Source organism: Xenopus laevis, chromosome 5S, assembly GCF_017654675.1.
Source record: "Xenopus laevis strain J_2021 chromosome 5S, Xenopus_laevis_v10.1, whole genome shotgun sequence".
Taxonomy (NCBI): domain Eukaryota; kingdom Metazoa; phylum Chordata; class Amphibia; order Anura; family Pipidae; genus Xenopus; species Xenopus laevis.
The window spans coordinates 43,977,027-43,999,247 of record NC_054380.1 but is presented as its reverse complement, the minus strand read 5'-3'; the positions used below and the strand labels follow the sequence as shown (position 1 = coordinate 43,999,247).

Sequence of the window (22,221 nt, the reverse complement as noted above, 5' to 3'; positions counted from 1 at the left end):
TTTCAGGCTGGGCCCTTGAGTCTCTCGGAACATTTGCCTTTTCTATACTGTTAAAGCCTTCCATTATATATCTATTTACATGTACGTGTTAAAGAGATCTTGAGATTGATGAATGTAATTATAATGTCAACATTTTGTAAGAATAGAAAACACAGAAGTACGTGATAGTGATGTGGGCCGGCCCGATACCTGCAAGTCGATGGGTTTGGGCAGGCTCCTTGGGAGTTTGGGTTGGGAGCGGATTGAATTTCTTCACTAGTACACGAATCTTGAATACAGATTTCAAAATAATATGAGATGCGTTGACACATGAAAAACTTGTTTAGTTCTCATATATATAAATATTCCAAATGTTGGCCAACAAAATGGGATTGAAACCCCCTCTCCACAGAAGTCATTTTAAAAGCACAATAAAGCAAAAGCCAGTAAAATGTACACAGCCTTCTGTGCCCACTTAGAAAACATTTTTTAATGCATTCAAGTATTAGAAAATATCATTTAGTTGCAAATTTTGAGTTTGTGGTACTACAAACAGAAAAAACTGGTTTAATGAACCATGTAGGTCATTGCTTAACAACAACAACAAAATAATATATAAATAAGGCAGTTTTTCATGTAATATTCAAACATCTATTGCACTGAACACAACAGAACCATCAATACAAGCCAAAAGCCACACTCCCACCTTAACATAAAATGGCTCCCACCCAAATATCAGCAATATCAGCATGTAAAAAAAACAATGAAAAATAAAAATAAACAACAAATCCTAAGAAGGTGCCTCTGTGTAGGCATTTGTTCTGTTATTTTTCCAGTTTTAATATTTCCACTTCCATTTTCACTTCTTCTCCTGTATAAATCATATTTGAAATGTTCCGGTTAAGGTCAAAGCTTGACTCATTTCAGGCGCTGGGTCACATTAGCCAAAGCAACTGCAAAGGCTTGGACGGCTGAAAAGGGATACTGAAAGTCCAAAATATATGCGTTGCCATCAATCCTGCCAAACTGCATTACCTTGATAAAAGAAGGAAAACAGGCGTTGACTAAGTATCAGAATTTATTACATGCAAATATGGGGACAACACCTTGTCATATAGTTAACAATGAAGAATTTTAACATTTACCAAGATACTACCTTCGATGAATAGTGTTGTACAGTGCTTCAGAATATGTTGGCTCTTTATACAAATGTGTTGTTAATAATAGTGATAATAATACAGGTATGGGCTGTGTTACCCAGAAACCCATTATCCAGAAAGCTCTTAATTACGAAAAGACTATCACATAGACTCAATTTTATCCAAATAATACAAATTAATAAAAAAAATGATTTCCTTTTTCTGTGTAATAATAAAACAGTACCTTGTATTTGATCCTAAGATATAATTAATTCTTATTGGAAGCAAAACCAGCCTAATGGGTTTATTTAATGTGTAAATAATTTGGTATGAAGATCCGAATTCTGGAAAGATCTTTTTAATGGATTACATGCAGTTTTTTAAGCAATACCGTAGCTATTTTGGTTCGGAGATTATATTATCAGCCTGTTAGTAGGTTAAATTATACCTCATTTCAAACCTCCTCATATGTCCTTTACCATTACAACTGCCATACATACAACCGACTTACATACAACTCACACTTGGTCAAGGAGAAAGCAAATATACGTGTATGGACCTTCCTGGATAAGAGCAGTATGTTTATTGCACTTGAAAGTTGGAAGGAGAAGCGGGAGACATTTTCACATGGAAGATGTTGCTAAAACTGCTCCTATCAGAGCTATTAATGGATTGCCATTCCACTGTACTGCATTAACAAGGAACTTGCACATATAATGATACTAACCCTAAAGAGTGTGCTGCTGTTTTGGCTAATTTACACAACTGCTACGTATGAATGGTGGTCTACCATATACGTATATGGCAGCATTATATTATTACTTTTGCATGTTCTGTCACCATAATCCATGGCATTTATGGCAGAACAAATACTGTATTATTCCTTCTTTCTAATAAACTCAGTATATATACCTTGTATATATGTACCTTCTACCTTAAACATCACACAATTTCCATGAAACCTACTCTTGGCAAATCAACAAATTCTGCTTAAAAGAAATAAAAGGGTATACAATATTAAATGACACAGATGTTAAAATGGTTTGATGCTGATCTAAGCTTACCTGTCTTCCTTCCAGTTCAATCTGAAAGTTTTTGGCAGATTCTTGAGTTACTCTGCCTCCAAAGTCCAACTGATAGACTTGTGTTGCCTCGTTCCATAGAGGTTGTTTATTTGCCATTACATAAACAAACCCTTGGCTTCCCAACCGTCCATCGTCTTTTTCATTAGCCTTTCTAGACTTAAATTCATCTAGATCACTTGCTGTCCTAAGATTTCTTTTTGTTTTCCAACCTTTTTTATTGCTCTGGCTCTGGTTCATCAGTTCATCTCCACTAATGAAGAGTTCAGGCTCGCTCTCTGAACTATCCTGAAACTCATTTGTCTTATTCAACTTCTTGGATTTTAGCTGGTCTTTTTGACTTTTGACTTTCTTCTTTTCTCTTCCTAGTCTGGGACTGGCAATAAGGGAATTAAAGTCACCCAAAGTTCTTGCATCCTTTTTTACTTTGCCTTCAGTGATAGCTTGCACGTTCCCCTCCTCAGCTCTGCTGTCTATGCGCTTTCGGTTTTTTTTAGCAAACTTGTCAGTACGTTGGGGTACTGGGCTTTCTGTCAATGACAAAACCTCTTGGAAATTATCAGCTGTTTCCACCATAACCTCTGTACCTACATTATTTTGATGGTCTGGCTGAGGAGGAGATAAAACTGTCTTTTCTGGGACCAAATGAGGCTTTGGTGGAAGGGCAGCTTGGACACTCTGCACTGGTGGGCATGCATTATAACTGTTCCATGGGTGCAAAGCTATTGCAGGAAGCTGTAAACCATTACAAGTACTATTGCCAGGATACATTGGGGGCATTGGGCAACAAGGTAGGCTAGGTGGATATGCTGGTTGTATAAAGATTGTTGGTTCTTGCTGCACAAACTGTGGTGGGGATAAAGCTTCTTTTGGAGAACAAGATTTTGGAATTTGCTGATGAGGTACACCGTAAGCCCCGGTATATGGTATTCCAACTCCATAATTTGCTTGGAATGTAGAAATAGAACTGGTTGGGGATTTTGGGGAAATAAATGGCACACGGGACATATCTAAATGCTGGTTCTGACCAATTATAAGTGGAGGAGGTCTCTTAGGAATAGGCAATGTGTTATGAGCAGTCCTTTCCTGCGGGACCCAAATATCCTCACTTACTCTAGGTTCCCACTGATAAGGTGGGGGTCGTTTTATAGTTAGTCCTGCCTCAGCAAGGTTTATATGCCTTACTGATTTTTCTACTAGGCAATGCTGTGAAACAGCCTCATCTTCAGTGAATGCAGAGTTAATATAATCTGTCCTGTCTCTGCAGCTTTCAGCTGGACTTAACAGGTTATATGAGGATTGGGAAGCTAAAGGAGTTGCGCTGGCAGAGTGTACTATGACTGTACTCTGTTGGGGACCACTCCCTGTAGACAAATCATGCCGAATATTTCCAGCACCAATGGTGTTAGTGCTCATATTTCCAGTATGATTGCTGCTGATCATTACACCAGTGCCACTACTGCATTGGCTGCAAGTATACAATGCCGTGGGAGTCCTTTGCTGGAACTGTGCAGGAACAACGTTGCTTTTTGATTTGGGTGGATGTTGTAGTGGTGCTCTCTGGTTGTCCACTATCTGTGCCATTTTCAGAGCAGCCTCCCGACTATTCCTTCGGAGAGTAGCATGAATAAGACTGCTATCTATCCTCTGAGCCATGTTCCTTCCTTGAGCAAGCTGTGCAGCTATTTCTGGGTATGGTGGTGGATCCCCAGATGGAATAGAATAACGAGGAACAGTCAGTCTGTTCAGTGTAGCACTGGTGCATGGCTGCTTAATTTTTTTTTCAGTTGCAGACACCCTTAATGTAGCAGAGCTACCTGGCCCTTGAAGTGTATATGTATTCTGAGTACAAAGCCTTCGTGTTCGTGGCCTGCATACTTCTTCAACATTTCCACTGCTGTCAAATGTTGTAATTCGTTCATATCCCAGAGGGGGCTGGTAGTGGGGATTTGAAAAGAGTGAGAATTCACTCTTCTTTGAAAAAAGTTCTACAGGTGGCTGAGAGATAGGAGGAGGTGGTGCTGCTGATGTCGGTGGAGCTGGAATAGTTCCAGGGTATGGTGGAGGTGGATTCAGTTTGTTGATTTGCATTTCTTGAACAGCTGTAAAAACAACAGCATCACCTTCTGCATACTGAGGTATAGTGCGCAATGGTTTTGTCTTCTGCATATGTTCATGGTCCCTTTCACTGCGATCAAAAACTGACATCTGGGCAGACCCTTGGGATGGGTGTGCCAATTGCAAAGGTGTTTGTGGGGGCTGTATCAAGCGGCCCATTTCAACTCCACCAAATATTACCTGTCCTGGGTTGGAGTACCGATTTGAAGCTGGATACGGAACAGCACTTTCTGCTGAATGATCTAGTGGTGGAGCAGCAGCTACCATTTGATTGGCGAGAACATCCAACTGTACATTCTGATTAGCTAGCAAAGATTGAACCAAACCTATGCTTTGAGTTGGTGACATTGCTTGGGCTGAACTATGAATGGGCGCAATTGGAATATTCACAGTGCAAGGGGGATTGTTCTCAGGAGCCCCAGATGTTCCAGTTACTAAAAGGAGAATAATAAACAGGAAATTTAATCATGACCAACCAAAATTACTTCAATAATATACATACTGTGACTTAATTAATTAATTAATTATATTAAACAATATATTTAATTAATTAATATACTTAATAACTATTAAACAATAGTACTCCAAGCTAAAAAAAATATTTTTTTTCAGTTAATAATGCTGCTTCAGCAGACATCTGCACTGAAATGTATTTTTCAAAAGAACAAACTGATTTATTTATATATTTATAATTTTGAAATCTGATATGGGGCTAAACATATTGTCAGTTTCCCAGGTGCCCCCAGTCATGCGACTTTTCACTCTTTACTGCTGCAGTGCAAGTTGGAGGGATATCACCCCCTCAGGAGCACTGATACATTATCTTCGTGACAAAGAAGAAAAAAAGATGATACACTTTTACCTGGTAAATCATCCTCATCTTCACTGAAAACATTGGTATTAAATACTGGCAAATTGATATAGTCCATTGATATTTTCCGTACTTCTGGAAGGTAGATGGTCATTTGTCTTGGTTGTAGGTGCAGCAAGCTTGTTTTATAAATAACTAGGACCAAAGGGAGGGAGAATTGTTAACATGGACAAACTGGAAAAAATAAAGTAAAGTGCAAAACCTGTATTCATTTCAAAAGCAGCTATTTCATAAATTACTATTCAAAACTGACTTTTTATAGATTAAAAATTTGATTCAAGGTACGGAGCCCAGCATATACTGTACACAGCTTGTCTTCCCATTCAAAATCTATGCACTTATTGATTCAATAATTCAATCCTAGCCAGTAGTGAAAGTTGAATTTTTCCTTCCAAACTATTGCAGTTTTATTATTTTGCATAGTCAAATTATTTTCCTCAAAAAGAATGTACCAAAGTATATAATTCGCTAACAATAATGACAGCTTCGCTGTTACAATTTTTACAGCATTTCCAGTATTTTATCAAATGCATATAAGTTCAAATTTTATCTACCTCTCTCCCTGTGTAAAAATATTTTCCTAGCAAAATCTACCTTAATATTTGATATGTTACATGTCTTCATCATTATTTACCCAAGCTTCCATATGTGCAAGCCTCTTGACCACCACAGAATGTACACATCAGCACAACAAATCTGAGCATACCAATAATAAAAAAAAGTCCTATTGAGGATACTGAAACATTTACAAATAATTTGTATGTGTAATAAATATAAAGTGGTGAAAGATAACGTACCTGCACCTAGGTTGGCTGGAAGGAAGGCTGCTAACCCTACAATCTTAAACTTTGTTCCCCATATGTTGGAGGTGACCTGAGCAAGGTAGTTATGCTGCAGTAAAAAATAAAAACAGATTAATGTCCCTGACATAACATAATAATATGAGTGTTGATGTTAAAATAAATATATCATAACAATTTACATAGAATTTAGCATTAGAGAATGGAATATCAGAAAATTACAGAAACAACTAAACTCCTTATCAATGCATGTTGTTGTGTTTTCTTCTTTTCTCTACAGCTGTTTCCTTGCATATCGTATATATTACAAAGTATGGATCATTTCTCCTATAATCAAAATGGTATTCTATAGCTACTTTAAAAGATACAGGCCCATCACATGCTGTGCTTTCTCGTAATCCACCTGTCAGTGCACACACGGGTGTATCAAAACAAAACACAAGTATGCGTTTTCGTGCCAAAAACCACCCCATTGGTGCACTGACAGGCAAATGATATGACATCAAGACATGTGGAAGTCTCTGAACGATTTCATATCCAGGAGTGGTCTCATTGCACAAGGAAGTCTCCCATAGACTCTATTATCAAATAATCCACATTTTTTATATAATATTTCCATTTCTCTGTAATAATAAAACAGTACCTTGTACTTGACTGAAAACAAGATATAATTAATCCTTATTGGAAACAATAACAGCTTATTTGGTTTATTTAATGTTTACATGCTTTTCTAGTAGACTTAATGTATGAAGATCCAAATTACTGAAAGATCCATTATCCGTAAAACCCCAGCTCCTGAGCATTCTGGATAACAGGTCCCATACCTGAATACATTTATAAAGGGTCAATACAATAAGCTCTGTTAAAGCTAATTCAATCAGTAAAGCTTAAAGGGATACTGTCATGGGAAAACATGTTTTATTCAAAACACATCAGTTAATAGTACTGCTCCAGTAGAATTCTGCACTTACTGTAAATCCATTTTTCAAAAGAGCAAACAGATTTTGTTACATTCAGTTTTAAAATCTGACATGGGGCTAGACATAGTGTCAGTTTCCCAGCTGCCCCCAGTCAGCTCTGATAAACTTCAGTCACTCTTTACTGCTGTATTGCAAGTTGGAGTGATATTACCCCCCCCCCTCAGCAGCCTAACAACAGAACAATGGGAAGGTAACCAGATACCAGCTCCCTAACACAAGCTGCCTGGTAGTTTTAAGAACAGCACTCAATAGTAAAATCCAGGTCCCACTGAGACTGATTCATTAAGTAGGAGAAATAGCCTACCAGAAAGTAGTTCCATCCTAAAGTGCAGACATTTCAAAATTAAATATAAAAAAATGGATTTCAGTGCAGAATGCAGCATTATTAACTGATGTGTTTAGGAAAAAACATGTTTTCCAGTGACAGTATCCCTTTAAGAAACAAAGCACACTCACAGATGTTTTGTCACCCCCAGGACACCTTAGTTAAAATGGGTGGTCAAGAGTTGTGCAGAGATGCCGGATCAATGGTAACATACAGGTAGATACAGTACCTATTATTCTCAGTACAAAAAAGACTTATATGCTTGCCAAACAGGGTAACTTACAATGCTGTCCTTTTCACTCATATTAAATAAACAGTTCACCAAAACAAAGAATTTTGCTCTGTCAGTTCTTCAGAAACACTTGCAATCCATATAAAGGAAAATTATAAAAGTACTGTTAAACTAATGAAGAATATATTCAGTGTATGATCAGTCAATCAGTGCAGTATGGAATAGTAACAATACAGTGTGGCTTGAGCACAATTCTGAAAGCATTACCCATGTGATTCTGTAGAGAAGTGCAGAAAACAATTCCTGCTGCAGTAATTTCCATAATTACATAGTGCCCATGTGCTACCACTCAATGCCAAATGTGAATAAAGTGCAAAATATGGCACAAGATGGTGGTACGTTCCGCACAAAGGTTAGATCACCTAATCAAAAGATGTTGAATTATTAGAAGCCAAGCACAGTCTGTATATTGGGCAATCTTCTGAACTCACAATGATTCCTTTGGTCAACATTATAGAGAAAAGATACATCAAATAGTACAATGCTGTTTAAATATTTAAAAAGCACTCAACAGGGAATACACCCAAAACCTAAAGATTATATTCAGTGTTCTACAATAAACCTGACTTCTTCACGATTTCACATGGAATGGTATTCTTCCTCTGGAGAGATATTTTTCTTTTTTATGGCTATCCAGTGAACAGAATAATTTTAAGGCTTTTCTTTTCAATAGCTTTTATTTCAGTTTTAACATTTTTAGAGAGAACGTTGTTTTACATTTATGTAACATCATCAGATATTTGCTTATAAAGGAAAGGTAAAGAAAGACAAAAGAACGAAGATAGATCATTGTAAGGCTTTTAATAATTAAGCATCTGGTGAGTAGGTGATCTAACCATTGATGCACCACCACCATGTTTCAGAGAGTATTTTACACTTTTACACTTGGCAATATATGGTAGCATGTGGACACGCTATATGTAATAGAAGTTACTCCACCGTGTATTGTTTTCTGTGGTTCCCTATAGAAACCATTTCAGCTGATCAAGCAGAATGTATTTTTTATCAGGGGAGCTGCAATGAAAAATCAACATCATTACAGCACTGAATAAACGTTTCTGTTTTAATTACCTGTGTGATGTCTTCCAAAGGAAACTCTCTGCGAGTTAAACTGGGTGAGCCAATAGATGGCTTCCTTATAGGTAGCCGTGGAGATCTAGTAATTTCTTGGGCAGCCCGGGGTAACTTTGGTGATTTACGAGCTTCTATGTTAATTCTATGAAAAAACACAAAATGTTGTCTTGATGATTGTCTAAAAAAATAACAGAATGGTGGAAAAACATTCTTATAAAGAACTGATTGTACACAAAGAGGAATGTAGAGCTCACAATCTATTAATCCTTTCAAATATATGTTTTTGTTGGGTTTTCCTCTTGAATAGGCATCGAATAAAGGGGTTAGTTAACCTTTACATTTACTTTTAGAATAATGGGGAGGGGGTTGTGGGAGCTCTCCTTTATATATTCGAACATTTTAGAATAATGTAGCCTCACATGTTGAAAGCTGGAAAGTGGTAGAAGAAGGAGGCAAGCAAATCAAAATATGATATTCAATAAAATACTTTAAGTTAATGTAAAGGTGAAATAACCCTTTCAAACTTTCCTTCCTTCCTTCCTTGCTCATGTTGTTATACGAACAGACACACACAAATGTGATTCAGACAAAACATTCTGAGTGCACACATTTGATTTAATCATGCAATACCCAGCTGTATGCAGACTGAACACTTTTTCAATAAAGTGTGTTTATACAGTGCCTTCAGACCTGTGGCAAAACAAATCCTACTTAAATCTCTGGAATTTTATTTGAAAGCACTCAAACGTCGTTTATTTGTGACCCTGTTTTATCATCAAAAAAAGATAAAAGAAAAATGCATTTAACCCCTTTAATATCGTACAGACATATTTTGCAGCAATAAGACAACTACCAGAGGTCTGATTAGAATTACCGTTAGACTATCAAGATCGCTCTTACGTTAAATAACATACCTGCATCTCTGCTCTTCTACTAAATAGTGATATGGGGTGAAATATATGTTGACTGTGTAATATAGACCTTACACATGTACATCAGCCATGTATATCAGCCCAGCTTCATACTGTATGTGCAAATAACATTCAGCTTCTTTCTACAAGTCTCATTTGACACATAGGGGCATGTTTACTAACATTGGAAATATCTGGAGAGATTTCTGGAGATGTTGCCCATAGCAACCAATCAGATCTTTGCTTTTGTTTTCTAACTTGGCTGTGGCTGTTTAAATCTAATTGCTGATTGGTTGCCATGGGCAACATCGCCAGAAATCTCTCCAGATATTTATCTCCAATGTTAGTAAACATGCCCCTTAATATTTATATATATATATATATATATATATATATATATATATATATATATATATATATATATATATATATATATATATATATACACACAGCCCTATTTCAATATAGGTGTCAATTTTTGAGCATATTCAATTAGGTAAAGGTGTCTGCATACAAGTCGGTATGTTTACATATGGGTCTCTACACATAGGTTATCATATGGTTATGCTCCTATGCAATTGCCTGTTGAAGTATGTGCATTCTCTGAATATTTAGCTGTGCATACTGTATGTGTATGACCAGGGGTAGTTTTCAAAAAAAAAAAAAAAACCAGAAAGAGTTAAACAGAAAGAGTAAAACCTGGGTAGCTTAGGTGATTTGCTAGCTCTTGTAATCTTTGGAGATTTTTTGGCTGCCCAGTCATCACTCAGTTCTATGTCACTGGAATCCGAGCAGTTACAGCTGTCAATCACTGAGGAGATCATTCCATTACCATAGATTTCATCTAGAAATTAAGCAAAGAATAGAATATTTATAAAAACATTAGCAACAATAGAGCACATTTAAGTCCTAAAAGAATAGAGAACTGATTTGATCTAGTTGCAACACCAAGCAACCAGATCAAATTAGTTAGATGTACACAAGTAAAAAGCACCCGCTTATTCGCTTAAGTGTGTTACTCGAAATGGAGCCCACATTCCACCTGCTATGATGTTTCCCCCTATAGTGTTCTTGAGCAAAGACAGACAAACATCTAGTAAATATAATAGATAATATAACCCTGACCATTCAAATAAATGACAACTCTAACCAGAAATGAGGTGATATCCAAAATCCATAATATTAACAACACAACAAAATCAAGACAGGGAATCACATTGCTCTGGTTTCATTACATTGTTGATTGTTCACTGTGCAGTGACTTCCTTGTTAAACATAAATAATCCGTTTTAATATGATGTACCCAACTAATTTGTATTATGAATGTATGCTACACACTGGCAGCATAAAAGGAAATGAATGAGATTCAAATATGTACAACTGACCATGAATGTTGGATATGTTTGTGTTTATGAGCAACTGAATTTTGTTTTCACTTGAAGTCAGTCCAATATATTTTCAGTGTGCTTATTTATAATTGTTAGAATTAATTCCAGAACTGTGCAGAAAGCCTTGTGATAAGTCGTGAATGGAGGGATTTTGAGCTTAGTAACAAAAGCAGGGGGAAAAATTATGCTCTTTATGACTTAAATATAGTCTGTACTGCCAGTTTATTTTAATTTTTGCATATCTGTCCTTGACCCTCATTAGATCTGATTACCTTCACTGCTCTGCTGTATGCTGACTCTCTCATTTTCAAGTCTTCCTGTTTAAATGTTTTTTTGTTTTTTTTATCCAGAAGCAACAACTAAAACAGGTAGGCCGAGATGAAAGAGAGAGAGAAACAATACAGTAGTGAATGGAAGATTCAAGGATAGATGTGTGATGAATAAGCAGCAAAATCAACAGATATATTTATCAGCGCTGCAAAATATGTTGGCGCTCTATAAATACATGTTAATAATACATGTTAATAATATAGGGAAGGTAGGGAAAAGGAATGGATAAATTACACGGCATGAATGAAAAGAATGAGAATAAGCAGAAAAACAAGACTATAACAAAAATCGCACTGCTTGGTCTTTCCCTCATACTACAGTGTGCTCCTGTTACATGAGTTTCTCTGTCAGGCCTCCCCCACTTTGGTCTCCAATGAAGTGAAGCAGGCTAAGCTGTGATTCCATACCATTAACAAGTATGTCTGACTGGTGAGATGAAGTGAGCCCCATTGATTGTATTGCTCAACTACAAAGCTTGTTTCCAAAAGTTGGGCCGCTGTGTAAAATGTAAATTAAAAGAGAATGGCACGGTTTGCAAATTAGAAACTGAGAGATTTTATTGTTCCTGAAAAATATATGCTTATTTTGAATTTGATGCCAGCAACTCGTTTTCAAAAAAGTTCTAACAATATATGTCCCTGGTGTTAAAGCTGACCAGCTGCAGAGAAGTATGTCTATACTTTTATGGCATACTTTTCTGCTCTTACTCTATAATATGTTGTAATAAAAATGTGTTTAAAATGCACTACATTTGTGTTGCATTGATTATGATCATGAAACATTGCATAAATGACAGCTCTGGCACACTATTCCACCTTTTCATGTATGGTCCCTAAATATTGCTTTCAAATAACGTCAAACTGTTCAGAATTGCACCAGAGACATACAGTATTATATTTACAGTGTAATTGTCATGGAACACTTATACATGCATTCTTAATCTCTCAAATCCATAAGACTGAGACGAGAAGGATCTACTGAATTTTACCAATGAAACGTGGTAGGAAACCCTAACACTAGCAAACGCTCACATTATTTCGCCAGAGAAAGAATGGGATAATGAGAGGATCTCAAAGACATCACACTTATCTTTAGCTACACTAAATAAATGTATTCACGTTTAAACCATAAATGTTCAACTTGCTCCTTCCATAAGCTGTGACATAACTATTTTAAACTGGCTTTTCCCCTACTGAACTTTTTAAGATAACGAATCACCTGTTTTTGCATCTGTTTTGGGATCCATAATAACAAATTCAGGACGCAGCTTGCTGATTCTTCTTCCTTTAAGGACAGGGACTAACCCACCTAGATACTCTAAGTACAAAGTATAGCATGGACCTCCAACTTCTGGGTCATCTTCTGTCCGTTTCATGGTGCAGTGCAATCTCTCATTACCTGAGGTTGGGTAACTGACAAAATCCCTCATGTTGTTTGGATCAGGTATGGGAGGCTTGCAAAGAGAAAATTATTACATCATTTAAAACAAAATAATAAGCAATTCATCAATGATACTAATTGCTGTTAGGTATTTTGGGTGAATGGAAATGCTAGGCCCTCTTATGACACCTAGGTGAGACCTGACATCTGTAGAAGCATGACAGAAGGAATTTATCCTATACATACAGAAATAAACACCACCTGCCAAACAGCATTTAACTGCTACTGTCAGCTAAATATATCTATTTTAGACCTTTTAATCTATTTGTGATCATATGCCAATTAGCAATATGGAGTATGTAAAATATAATTAGTTCTAAAAGATTTTTGCTCCTGACTGATTTCACTTTACCAGGCTGATGAACATAGAGAATTTTACAGCATGGACATTGACAGTAGACATTGGGTGATATTATTTAGCCCACTGTCTAAAATATTCTTATTTGTGCAAAGGTAAAGTAACAGTCTTGGATGAACCCAGTGTTTTCCATGTTACATTTGTTGGTGCCTCCACAAACTATAAAAAGCTTTCTACTTGCAGTTAGGTACCTTAATTGTTGGTATGAAAGCAGTAGTGAGGTATGAGCAAAGCCGTGGAGGGAGGTTTAGTTTGCAGATATCCTTGTCATCACTCAGAGAGCTGGCAATTGTTTGCTGACATATAAGCTGAAGACTGGCCACTCTGTGCTCCACACGTACAACATAAAGAGCAGGGCCTGAGGCAAGGAACAGGCGGGAGTCTCTGTGGCCCCAGCAAATGGATGTGATTGGGCGCTGCAGTAAGGAACATATGTTTATCAATAAGAATAGTCATGCACATTTTCAAATACCCTACTATTATTAGAACTATTTTCTACTGTTTTGGACCCTTTTCAAAATGTTACATAAGAACAAAAGCCTTACACACACCCCCCACTAAGAAATCTAATACTGGTGCCAAATAATACTTCAACATAGCAACTGAAGCATAACAGTAAAATCCATGTATGATGTAATTACTAAAAGTGACCACGTGATGTCATTATACTTTACAGATTATTAACATAGTGTAACACGGAAGTCTGTTACAAGAGCAATATATTCTGCATATAATTAGGACTTGTAATGAAAAGGTATAAGATAATGAAACGCACTAACATATGTTTTTTTACTCTTTCTAACTGCCTTTCCTTCTGTAATCAGAAGGATTTGTTTAATTACAGAAAATGAGCTCTGTATAAAGGCTATGGCACAAAAGACATTTAAAATGGTAGTAGTAGAGTAGTGTTCTGTCAAGAGAAGAGTGTTTCAACTGCTTTTCTGCATGTTAGTATTATTATTACCATGTTTTTTTTTTATAAAGCACCGATATATTCTACAGCGCTGTACAAAAAATGAATATATACAAATTAGATGTTAACTGAGACTATTACAAATACTGGCTGCCAACAACCATGTTTAATAAGTGACATATTAATATATGAAATTAGCCTAAAAGTAACACTACACTACAATCATTTAAAAATTCATTTAGCATTATTGGTGGCATCCATTACTTAATATGGATGCTGGTTACTTTACTTAAAGCATTCTTCTTAAAATATTGAAACTACTCTTTGTACGTCTTGATATTGTTTATACTTGTTTGCATCTTGTATTTTAATATATCCAATAAAAACTATATTTGAAAAAATAAAATAAAACATTGAAACAATTGAAGTAGACTTTCAACAAAATATGATTTACAAATAACATTAACATAACTGAAAACAAAGTATATATTGGAAAGCTGCTTAGATTTATATCTCCTTTCATAATGCTGTTGTGGAATTTTATGCGGAGCTCTTAGAGGCATTGATGTTGCTTTAAGAGTTTTAAGGGACGTTTATTGAGACATGCAATACGGTAGTGAAAGACAATACAGGATCACTTCTACTTAGCCCTGACCAAGGTTAGGATTATATATTTTCCCTGGTGAAACACACAGTGAGGACTTAAACTCGTAAAAGAGTAGTGGCTAGCCTCAGGGGCCCCTTTGTCTACAACAATGCCAGATAGACCCATGTATATCTAATAAATACAAAATGGTTTTCTTGCTGCCTCAGCAGGATTTATAGCTCCCCTTTGTGATTTCAGGCAGGGACATCCTAACTCTACATGTTACATTTCATGTTCAGATCAAAACGACAATTTATAATATAATCAGCTATATAATTTGGCCTTATTAATGCCATTATTGGGATTGTATCCCCTTTAAAGGTGCAGAGAGTCACTCTTCTTTTCCATTATGTCTGTCTGGCCCGTAATCCTGTACCATTCATATCCGAAGTACTTTTTTTCCACTGAAGCTGAAGAAAAGGTGTATCAGTAGGAGTAATGGCCTATGACTCTGGGCTGCTTCATCCTCATAATCTATTTAAAGCCCATCACTGTTTCCAGGTACGGCCCTAAAGAAAGTTTATCAAATTGTTTTGGCAACAAATTGGCATTCATATTTACCTGAACGGGGGTTTCCAGAGTGTAGATATGTTCTCCACGGACATTGTAAAACTTGATAAGTGCGCTTTTCAGAGAGTTGCCATTGACATGCTCGGGAAGCAGGTTCTGTTTCTCCATTCCTGCAACTGCAAGCAAGTCTCCTTGGGTGCACCACTGGACCACAACATCTGCAAAAGGCCATATAAATTGACTTATAGTAAAACCTCCGTTTTTACGTAACCTGATATTTCCTAAAGTTTTCCTGCATATTACTGTTTATTGTAGTCTGAACAACAGATAATGCATTTCCCTAATTTAAAATTTTCCTGAATTTTACTTTTTTTTCTGGTCCATTGAAAAACTGGGGGTTCTATTGTATTTAATTACAAAGAAGAATATGAAAAAATGTAACTGCAAAATCAAAAGTTTTAAGCACATTTCTTCAAGTAGAATATAAATTGCAACATTTCAGGATCAGCACAAACCCTCTCCAACCAAAACATTGCACTTTCTATCTATACTTAATGGTATACCCTACAGAATTACAAAAAATTGTAATTCTAAACTTTCCCATAAACACATATTTAAAATCAGAATTTAATTGTCCCCTGCTGTTTTTTGATTCAGACTCTTGAAACAATGTAACAGGAGTCTGTTTTCCTCCATGTACGCTACATAGTTTTAGGGCCTAAAACGATCTGTGCAACAAATATAAACAGTAAGACAGATACTACCTTCAACAGCAATTACATTTAAAAATAACTTTAAAATGTTTAAAATAAAATGTTAAATGTATTTTGGAAATATATTCCATTCCATTATGCAAAAGTTTTTCAGTTGCTTTTCCAGTTGAGATCAGTTTCCTCTGTCCTTGGTGTACTGGGACCTATGATGGGGATAGGTCCCAGTACACCAAGGACCATCTTATGTCCCCCTGGGTCTAGATTCATCCTAGCTGCTGGGGAATTTATTGAGCGGTTATGAAAGAAGTCAATGAATTGAGAGAAAAAAAACCCCTCTTACCTTTCAAACCTGAGCGAACTATTGTTGGTAATAGATCATCGTAGTTGTTCATTAAACGAATGTCTCCTGAAGTGAAGCCAACGGTGAGAAGTGGCTTGATGTTTTCTACTGGGATAGGATATGCAGCTGGGCCATCTGCAACATACAATTAAAAGTAAAAGGGAAAGTGTGCCCAGCATAATGTACAGTTTATAATTCCAAGGTATAAATTAAAAAGCTTTGTTTTTTTTTTTTAAATATTAGATTAGAAAGATTTTTAGACACCATTTATGCATGCATTGCCAGCTTAACTACAATTTATACTGCTCTTGAAAAGTTAATGTCAGTGCTCAGATGACAGACAGAAGCCCAAAGCACATGCTTTAAACTAGCAGAAAAAGTACATGGATAGCTGCTGGTGGCATCTGTGTTGTCCTTGGGCTGGTACAGTTGCTTAATTGTTTGCTGAACTTTCCAGCTAAATTTAGTCAACAAACTCCATAATGTAGTTGGAAAAAAAAATGATTTTATATTGACATGGTACAGTAAATTTAGTAGATATTTTCATGCAAATTCTGACATTGAGTGATTTTTTTTTCTGTAGGTTTTGCAACTATAATAAAGGAAATACAGTTTTAATTTCATGTCAGGATGTTCATTATTAGGTCTCAAATAGTAATTCTGCTTTGAGGAGAGGCCCAGCACTTAAAAATTGTTGTAGGTTACACAGCAACAATGAGCCTGCCCTGTAATTCAAAATTCTTCTGCATGAGTGCAAATGATTTGTAAATCATAGCTATCAACTAGTACCAGCCGGTCAGTCTCTCTCTCATTGAATTACCTTGGGGTGGAGAGTAGTCATCGGAATCAGTGTCACTCTCACTGCTGTCTTCAACCAAGAAACTGGGGTAATTCCAGGACATGCTCACAATCCCATCTGATTCATGTAGCAGGACATGGGCAATCATTCTACCATGGCAGTCCATAACTATGACCTGACCATCAGCGGTGCCAAACAGCACCTGTACACAAGAAAAAAGAAAATACTGAAACTAACCAAATTTTGATCCAGGGAGTAAATCATAAGGCATTTCAGACATAAGAAGGTGAAAAATTAACCTATAAACTCCAATATTAGCAAATAGAAAGTTTTTGGAAAAAGTCTTTGTTTCTGGTGAAACGGAACTGAAAAAAGTGTTGGAAGGTGAACAACCCCTTCAAGCTGTGAGTTTCTGACTTATTTAAGCAATTTGCAAATTATTACTGCAAAAAAATGCAAAAATTGTAAGAAAAAATATTTCTAAAAATAAATGACCAAACTTACATCATAGTTTAGATTGCTATGTCAATCAGCTACAGTTCCCCTTTAAATGTTAATAGAAGCTTTAATGCTTGTTGTGCCACATTAACTCGACTTACCATATTAATGGAAAATTTATGGACAAAAAAAACAAACATTCAGCTAAAGGTGGCCATACACGGGCCGATAAAAGCTGCAGACAGACCGTGTCGGCAGCTTATTGGACCGTGAATGGGGCCCCCTGACGGGCTTCACCGATGGAGATCTGGCCGAAAGTCGGGCAGATCTCGATTGGATGGGACGAAAAATCCCGTCAGATCGTGGCCACATCTATTCGTTGATGCGGTCCCTCGATCCGACCGCCCATTACTATTCATTAGGATCCGATCGTTGGACCCTAGGGCCCACGATCGGATCAGCCTGATATTGCCCACCTCAAGGTGGGCATATCGGGGAGAGATCCGCTCATTTGGCGACATTGCCAAACGAGTCCTACTACTTTAATTATGGGCAGATTTACTAAGGGTTGAAGTGAATTCGAGGGAAAATGTCAAATTCAAAGTAATTTTTTGGATACTTCGACCATCGAATAGGATACTACGACTTCAAATTTACTTCAAATTCGATTCAAAGTAAAATAGTTTGAATATTCGACCAATAGATTATCAAATTACTGTCTCTTTAAAAAAAACTTCGACTTCAATAGTTCGCCAAATTAAACCTGCCGAAGTGCTATGTTAGCCTATGGGGACCTTCTAATGCAGTTTTCTAAGTCTTTACACATTGAAGTAAAATCGTTCGATTTTACGCTAAAATCGTTCGAAACGTTCCATCGAACGATTTCACTTTTTTATGTGTGTTTATCCAGCACATAGAAATAAACAAGTCCTTGTCAACAAATGCCCTATTTTATACCAAATAGCTTTTTATTTTAAACTAAATTCACTGTTCCTGCTGTATAAACCTATGCTTTTTTTGCCCTATTCAACTTGCAAGGCTGTATCCATGGCTACAGAGCAACTTATTTATATATACTATAGTAGTGCTTCTGAAGCAAACACATTTTTGTTTACCAGTGCAATGTAACTACTTTATATTTAAATGAATATAAAGCACTTACTAGTACTTTAATACTGAATTCATGGTATATACTAAATGCGCTTGCTTTTTCACATAGAAATCTACCAAGTGTGGCTGCACTTGGGCCGACGGGGTGGCTACCGATGCCAGCATAGAAGAAAAATGGTAGGCAGAGATTCAGCCCTGTGTGGCATTACCATAACCCCTATAACTTCAGTAACCTTAAAGGAGAAACAAACCCTTGCTACTAAAATCCCCTACCTCCCTACCCTACATAGACCCCCTCCCTGCCCCCCCCCAGCCTAGGTGCTACCTTTGCTAAATGCCCCTAACTCTTTACTTTAGTTGTCGCATAACAGAAAATTGCTGCAACTGCGCATGCGCCGATCCAGCACTTACTTCACAAAGATTACACCGAGGGGTAAGTAAAGAGTTAAGGGCATTTAGCAAAGGTAGCACCTGGGGGGGTCTATGTAGGGTAGGGGGGTAGGGGATTTTAGTAGCAAGGGTTTACTTCGCCTTTAAGTTTGCCCAGTTGCAGTAGCATATAAGAACTTTGCACCTTTTATTACAAAAGCCAAGTGCACAACAAAACAAAGATACGTTAGTTGTTGACCGAAGTTTTACAATCAGGTCCAACAAGCTCTGGAATCAGGGCCGGAAATAGGGGTAGGCAGAAGAGGCAGCTTCCTAGGGCACAATGATTAGGGGGCGCTGGGCAGCTACCTCTTCTGCCTACCCCTAGACCGAACTCACCTGGAATTCCGGGTAGGTTATGTCCCCCGAACGATATTGTGCATGCGCGCGAGCAGCATTACTGCGCATGTGTGAGCGTCGTTACTGATCAATCCTGTGTCGTGATTGCGCATGCGCGCCAGCATCACTACTGGGCATGCGCGTGTAACGCGGGAAGGGAGGGCGGCGAGCTGGCAGCTGGGTTGCCTTGGGCGCCCGGGTTGCCTGGCCCGCCTCTGTCTGGAATCATACAAAAACCACAGAATGAAGAGCTGCTCATAAAAGAGTCCCTTTGGTTGGGTAAAGACGGAAAAGGGAAATTGACATTTGTTGTTCTGGCATTAACCCTGTGTACCAGAGCAACAGAATACATAGGGGTTCGTTTACTAAAGTGCGGTAAAAATATTCGCACAAAATATAGACACATTTGTCGCCAAATACGTTTTCGCCAGTTTACTAACCTGCGGTAATCATAAATTTGTGAATTTTCTTGCGCGAAAATATGTTTTCGCCAGTTATCGCATTTGCTGAAAATAACGCTACATACACATTAGCGCCTGGTTTACTAAACAGCAAAATGTGCAAAAGACTAAATTTACGCAAGAATATTCGCAAAATTTTACGGCCACCTATTTAGTGGCGTAAAAGTATTTTTTCGCCAGAAAATTCTCATGGGGCAGAAAATATCCCATAGTACCCATCATTCTTTGCTGACAGGATGTTTTGGCTTCTGCTTCTATCTGCTGCAACAGCAGCAGTTTCAGCTCAGAGTCGTATTATTGGCGGGCATCACATCCAAGGATTTGTCAGCCTCTATGCTTTTTTGGTTTCATTGTGATTGGCTACATTAAACTGTGCATTTATATAAAGCAAAGAGATTGACTGGTATGATTTCTTGTTCATATGATTCTATTGGCAGAAGGGTTTATATGATGCATACATGTTTGATTGGTGTTACTCTGGTAATGTTGTTGGATGGTATAATCATCAGTCAATAAAGTTTATGAGTTTTGAAGATTTCTGGCCATAAATGTCACAGTAAAAATTGCCATAATAACCGCCATAAAACAAGACTATTTTATAAAATAAATATTCGCAAAAATGAAATTTGTCGCCAGAAACTCGCTAAAATTACCGCTAGCGTAAGCTGGTTCATTAACGTACTTACGTTATGACGCAATGGCAGAAAAATATTCTCAGCGATAACATGCGGAAACTTAAAGTCAGATTTACCGCACTTTTGTAAACGGACCCCTTAGTACAGTCAAAGAGGGAAAATTAGTTATGGAGCATATGCTAACGCCACATATCAGACTGTGCAGTTACATTCAGAACTATGACTGGAAAAAAAAGGGGGGGGGGCAAGTGAAAGAATGGTTGGTGCAGGTACAAAATGTTTAAAGGGATTCTATCCAAAAATGCATCAGCTAAATTAGATTTTTCAAAAGAACAAACATTTTCTAGTTGGACCCGTGTTGTTAGTGAAGTTAGTGAAGGGGGCTGTCCTTGTTTTAACTTGTTTATTAATGATCTGGAGGTGTTTCTATTTTTGCTCATGATAATAACTGTGCAAAAGTGTAAGTTCCATGAAGGATGCTGTCACTTTGCAGGGTGATCTGACTAGATTTGAGAACAGGACAGCAAATTTAAAATGAGGTTCAATATTAATAAGAGCAAAGTTATGAACTTTGGTAGAAATAATATAAATATGAGTTATACACTAAATGGTAGTGTCTTGGGGGTATCTGTAACTGAGAAGGATCTGGGGTTTTTTGTACTTAATGAATGGTCTGATTCCATGCAATGTCGTTGTGGCTACTAAAGCAAAAAAGAACTGTCTTGTATAAAAATAGCATTAACTCGAGGGATGAAAACATAACTTTGCCACTTTATAGGTACCTGGTAAGGTCTCACCTGAGTATCAAGTTCTGGACTCCTGTCCTTAAAGAGCTACTGACACCAGAAATTAAACTCTTTTTTACATCTGTCATAATAATGCCTTTGAAAGCTACTTATAACTTTGCAGTATTCGCACAATAATTTTACATCTGTCTGATGCCCCATGTTCCTGTATGAGGAGGCTGCCATATTTATGCAGCAGGAGTCTGTTAGTATTAGAAACTCTAACTGGCAGGCTTAGATGGGACAGTCAAGTTGGCAAAGCAGTCTAGGTTTAGAAACTTCAACTAACAATTACTATATTTTAAAAAGTAGTTTTTTAGTGTCAGTATCACTTTAAGAACCATATTAATGAGCTGAACAAAGTGCAAAGACTTGCAACTAACCTGGTAAAAGGCATGAAGCATTTAATGTATGACATTATTGGAGTTTGTTTTCGCTTGAGAAAAAAAACATCTGCGAGGGGACATGATTACACTTTACAAGTACATTAGAGGACATTATAGACAAATAGCAGGGGACCTTTTTACCCATAAAGTGGATCACCGTACCAGAGGCCATCCCTTCTGACTAGAGAACAGAACTTTCATTTGAAGCAGCGTAGGTGGTTCTTCACAATAAGGACAGGGCTGAGCCTGTATTTTATGAGTACTGAATCAAACAATACTAGATTCATAAAACAACCAATGCAGAACAAAAGAGGAACACGGAGTCTAAATGGTTCTTATTATATATGTGTCATAAAGTGACAACCATTGTTGTTTCTAGCTCTGATAATAAGCTGAAGTTTTATCAGGAACATCTCTCTTTCCAGTTCTTGTTGACACTGCTTTGTTATTATCATCAATCACACACACTTTGCTAGTTTATAGAATTAGCTTGCATGGCTGAAAACTTTAATGGTAACAAGAAATGGACATCATGAATCATATTGGCATTATCATGGCTGTGTCCCAATGACCCGCATAGGTAGGAGTACTTGCATGATAGTATGTCAAAAAGAAAATCATTCAATTTTG

General features: G+C 37.1%; 1 protein-coding gene across 2 annotated transcripts in view; it reads right to left on the bottom strand.

Moving 5' to 3' along the window:
• Window positions 1-449: 449 nt before the first annotated feature.
• The window catches only part of tulp4.S (TUB like protein 4 S homeolog), a 73,065-nt gene continuing 51,293 nt past the window's right edge, over window positions 450-22,221 (bottom strand). For both annotated transcript variants that reach the window (XM_018265262.2, XM_018265260.2), the window contains exons 5-15: window positions 17,030-17,210; window positions 16,210-16,344; window positions 15,208-15,374; window positions 13,279-13,503; window positions 12,508-12,742; window positions 10,271-10,415; window positions 8,658-8,802; window positions 5,987-6,080; window positions 5,181-5,324; window positions 2,183-4,752; window positions 450-1,014 (exon numbers count right to left, since the gene is read on the bottom strand). In XM_018265262.2, the coding sequence (XP_018120751.1) occupies window positions 898-1,014; window positions 2,183-4,752; window positions 5,181-5,324; window positions 5,987-6,080; window positions 8,658-8,802; window positions 10,271-10,415; window positions 12,508-12,742; window positions 13,279-13,503; window positions 15,208-15,374; window positions 16,210-16,344; window positions 17,030-17,210 (4,158 nt within the window). In that variant the 3' untranslated portion in view covers window positions 450-897. The remainder of the gene's footprint in view (window positions 1,015-2,182; window positions 4,753-5,180; window positions 5,325-5,986; window positions 6,081-8,657; window positions 8,803-10,270; window positions 10,416-12,507; window positions 12,743-13,278; window positions 13,504-15,207; window positions 15,375-16,209; window positions 16,345-17,029; window positions 17,211-22,221) is intronic.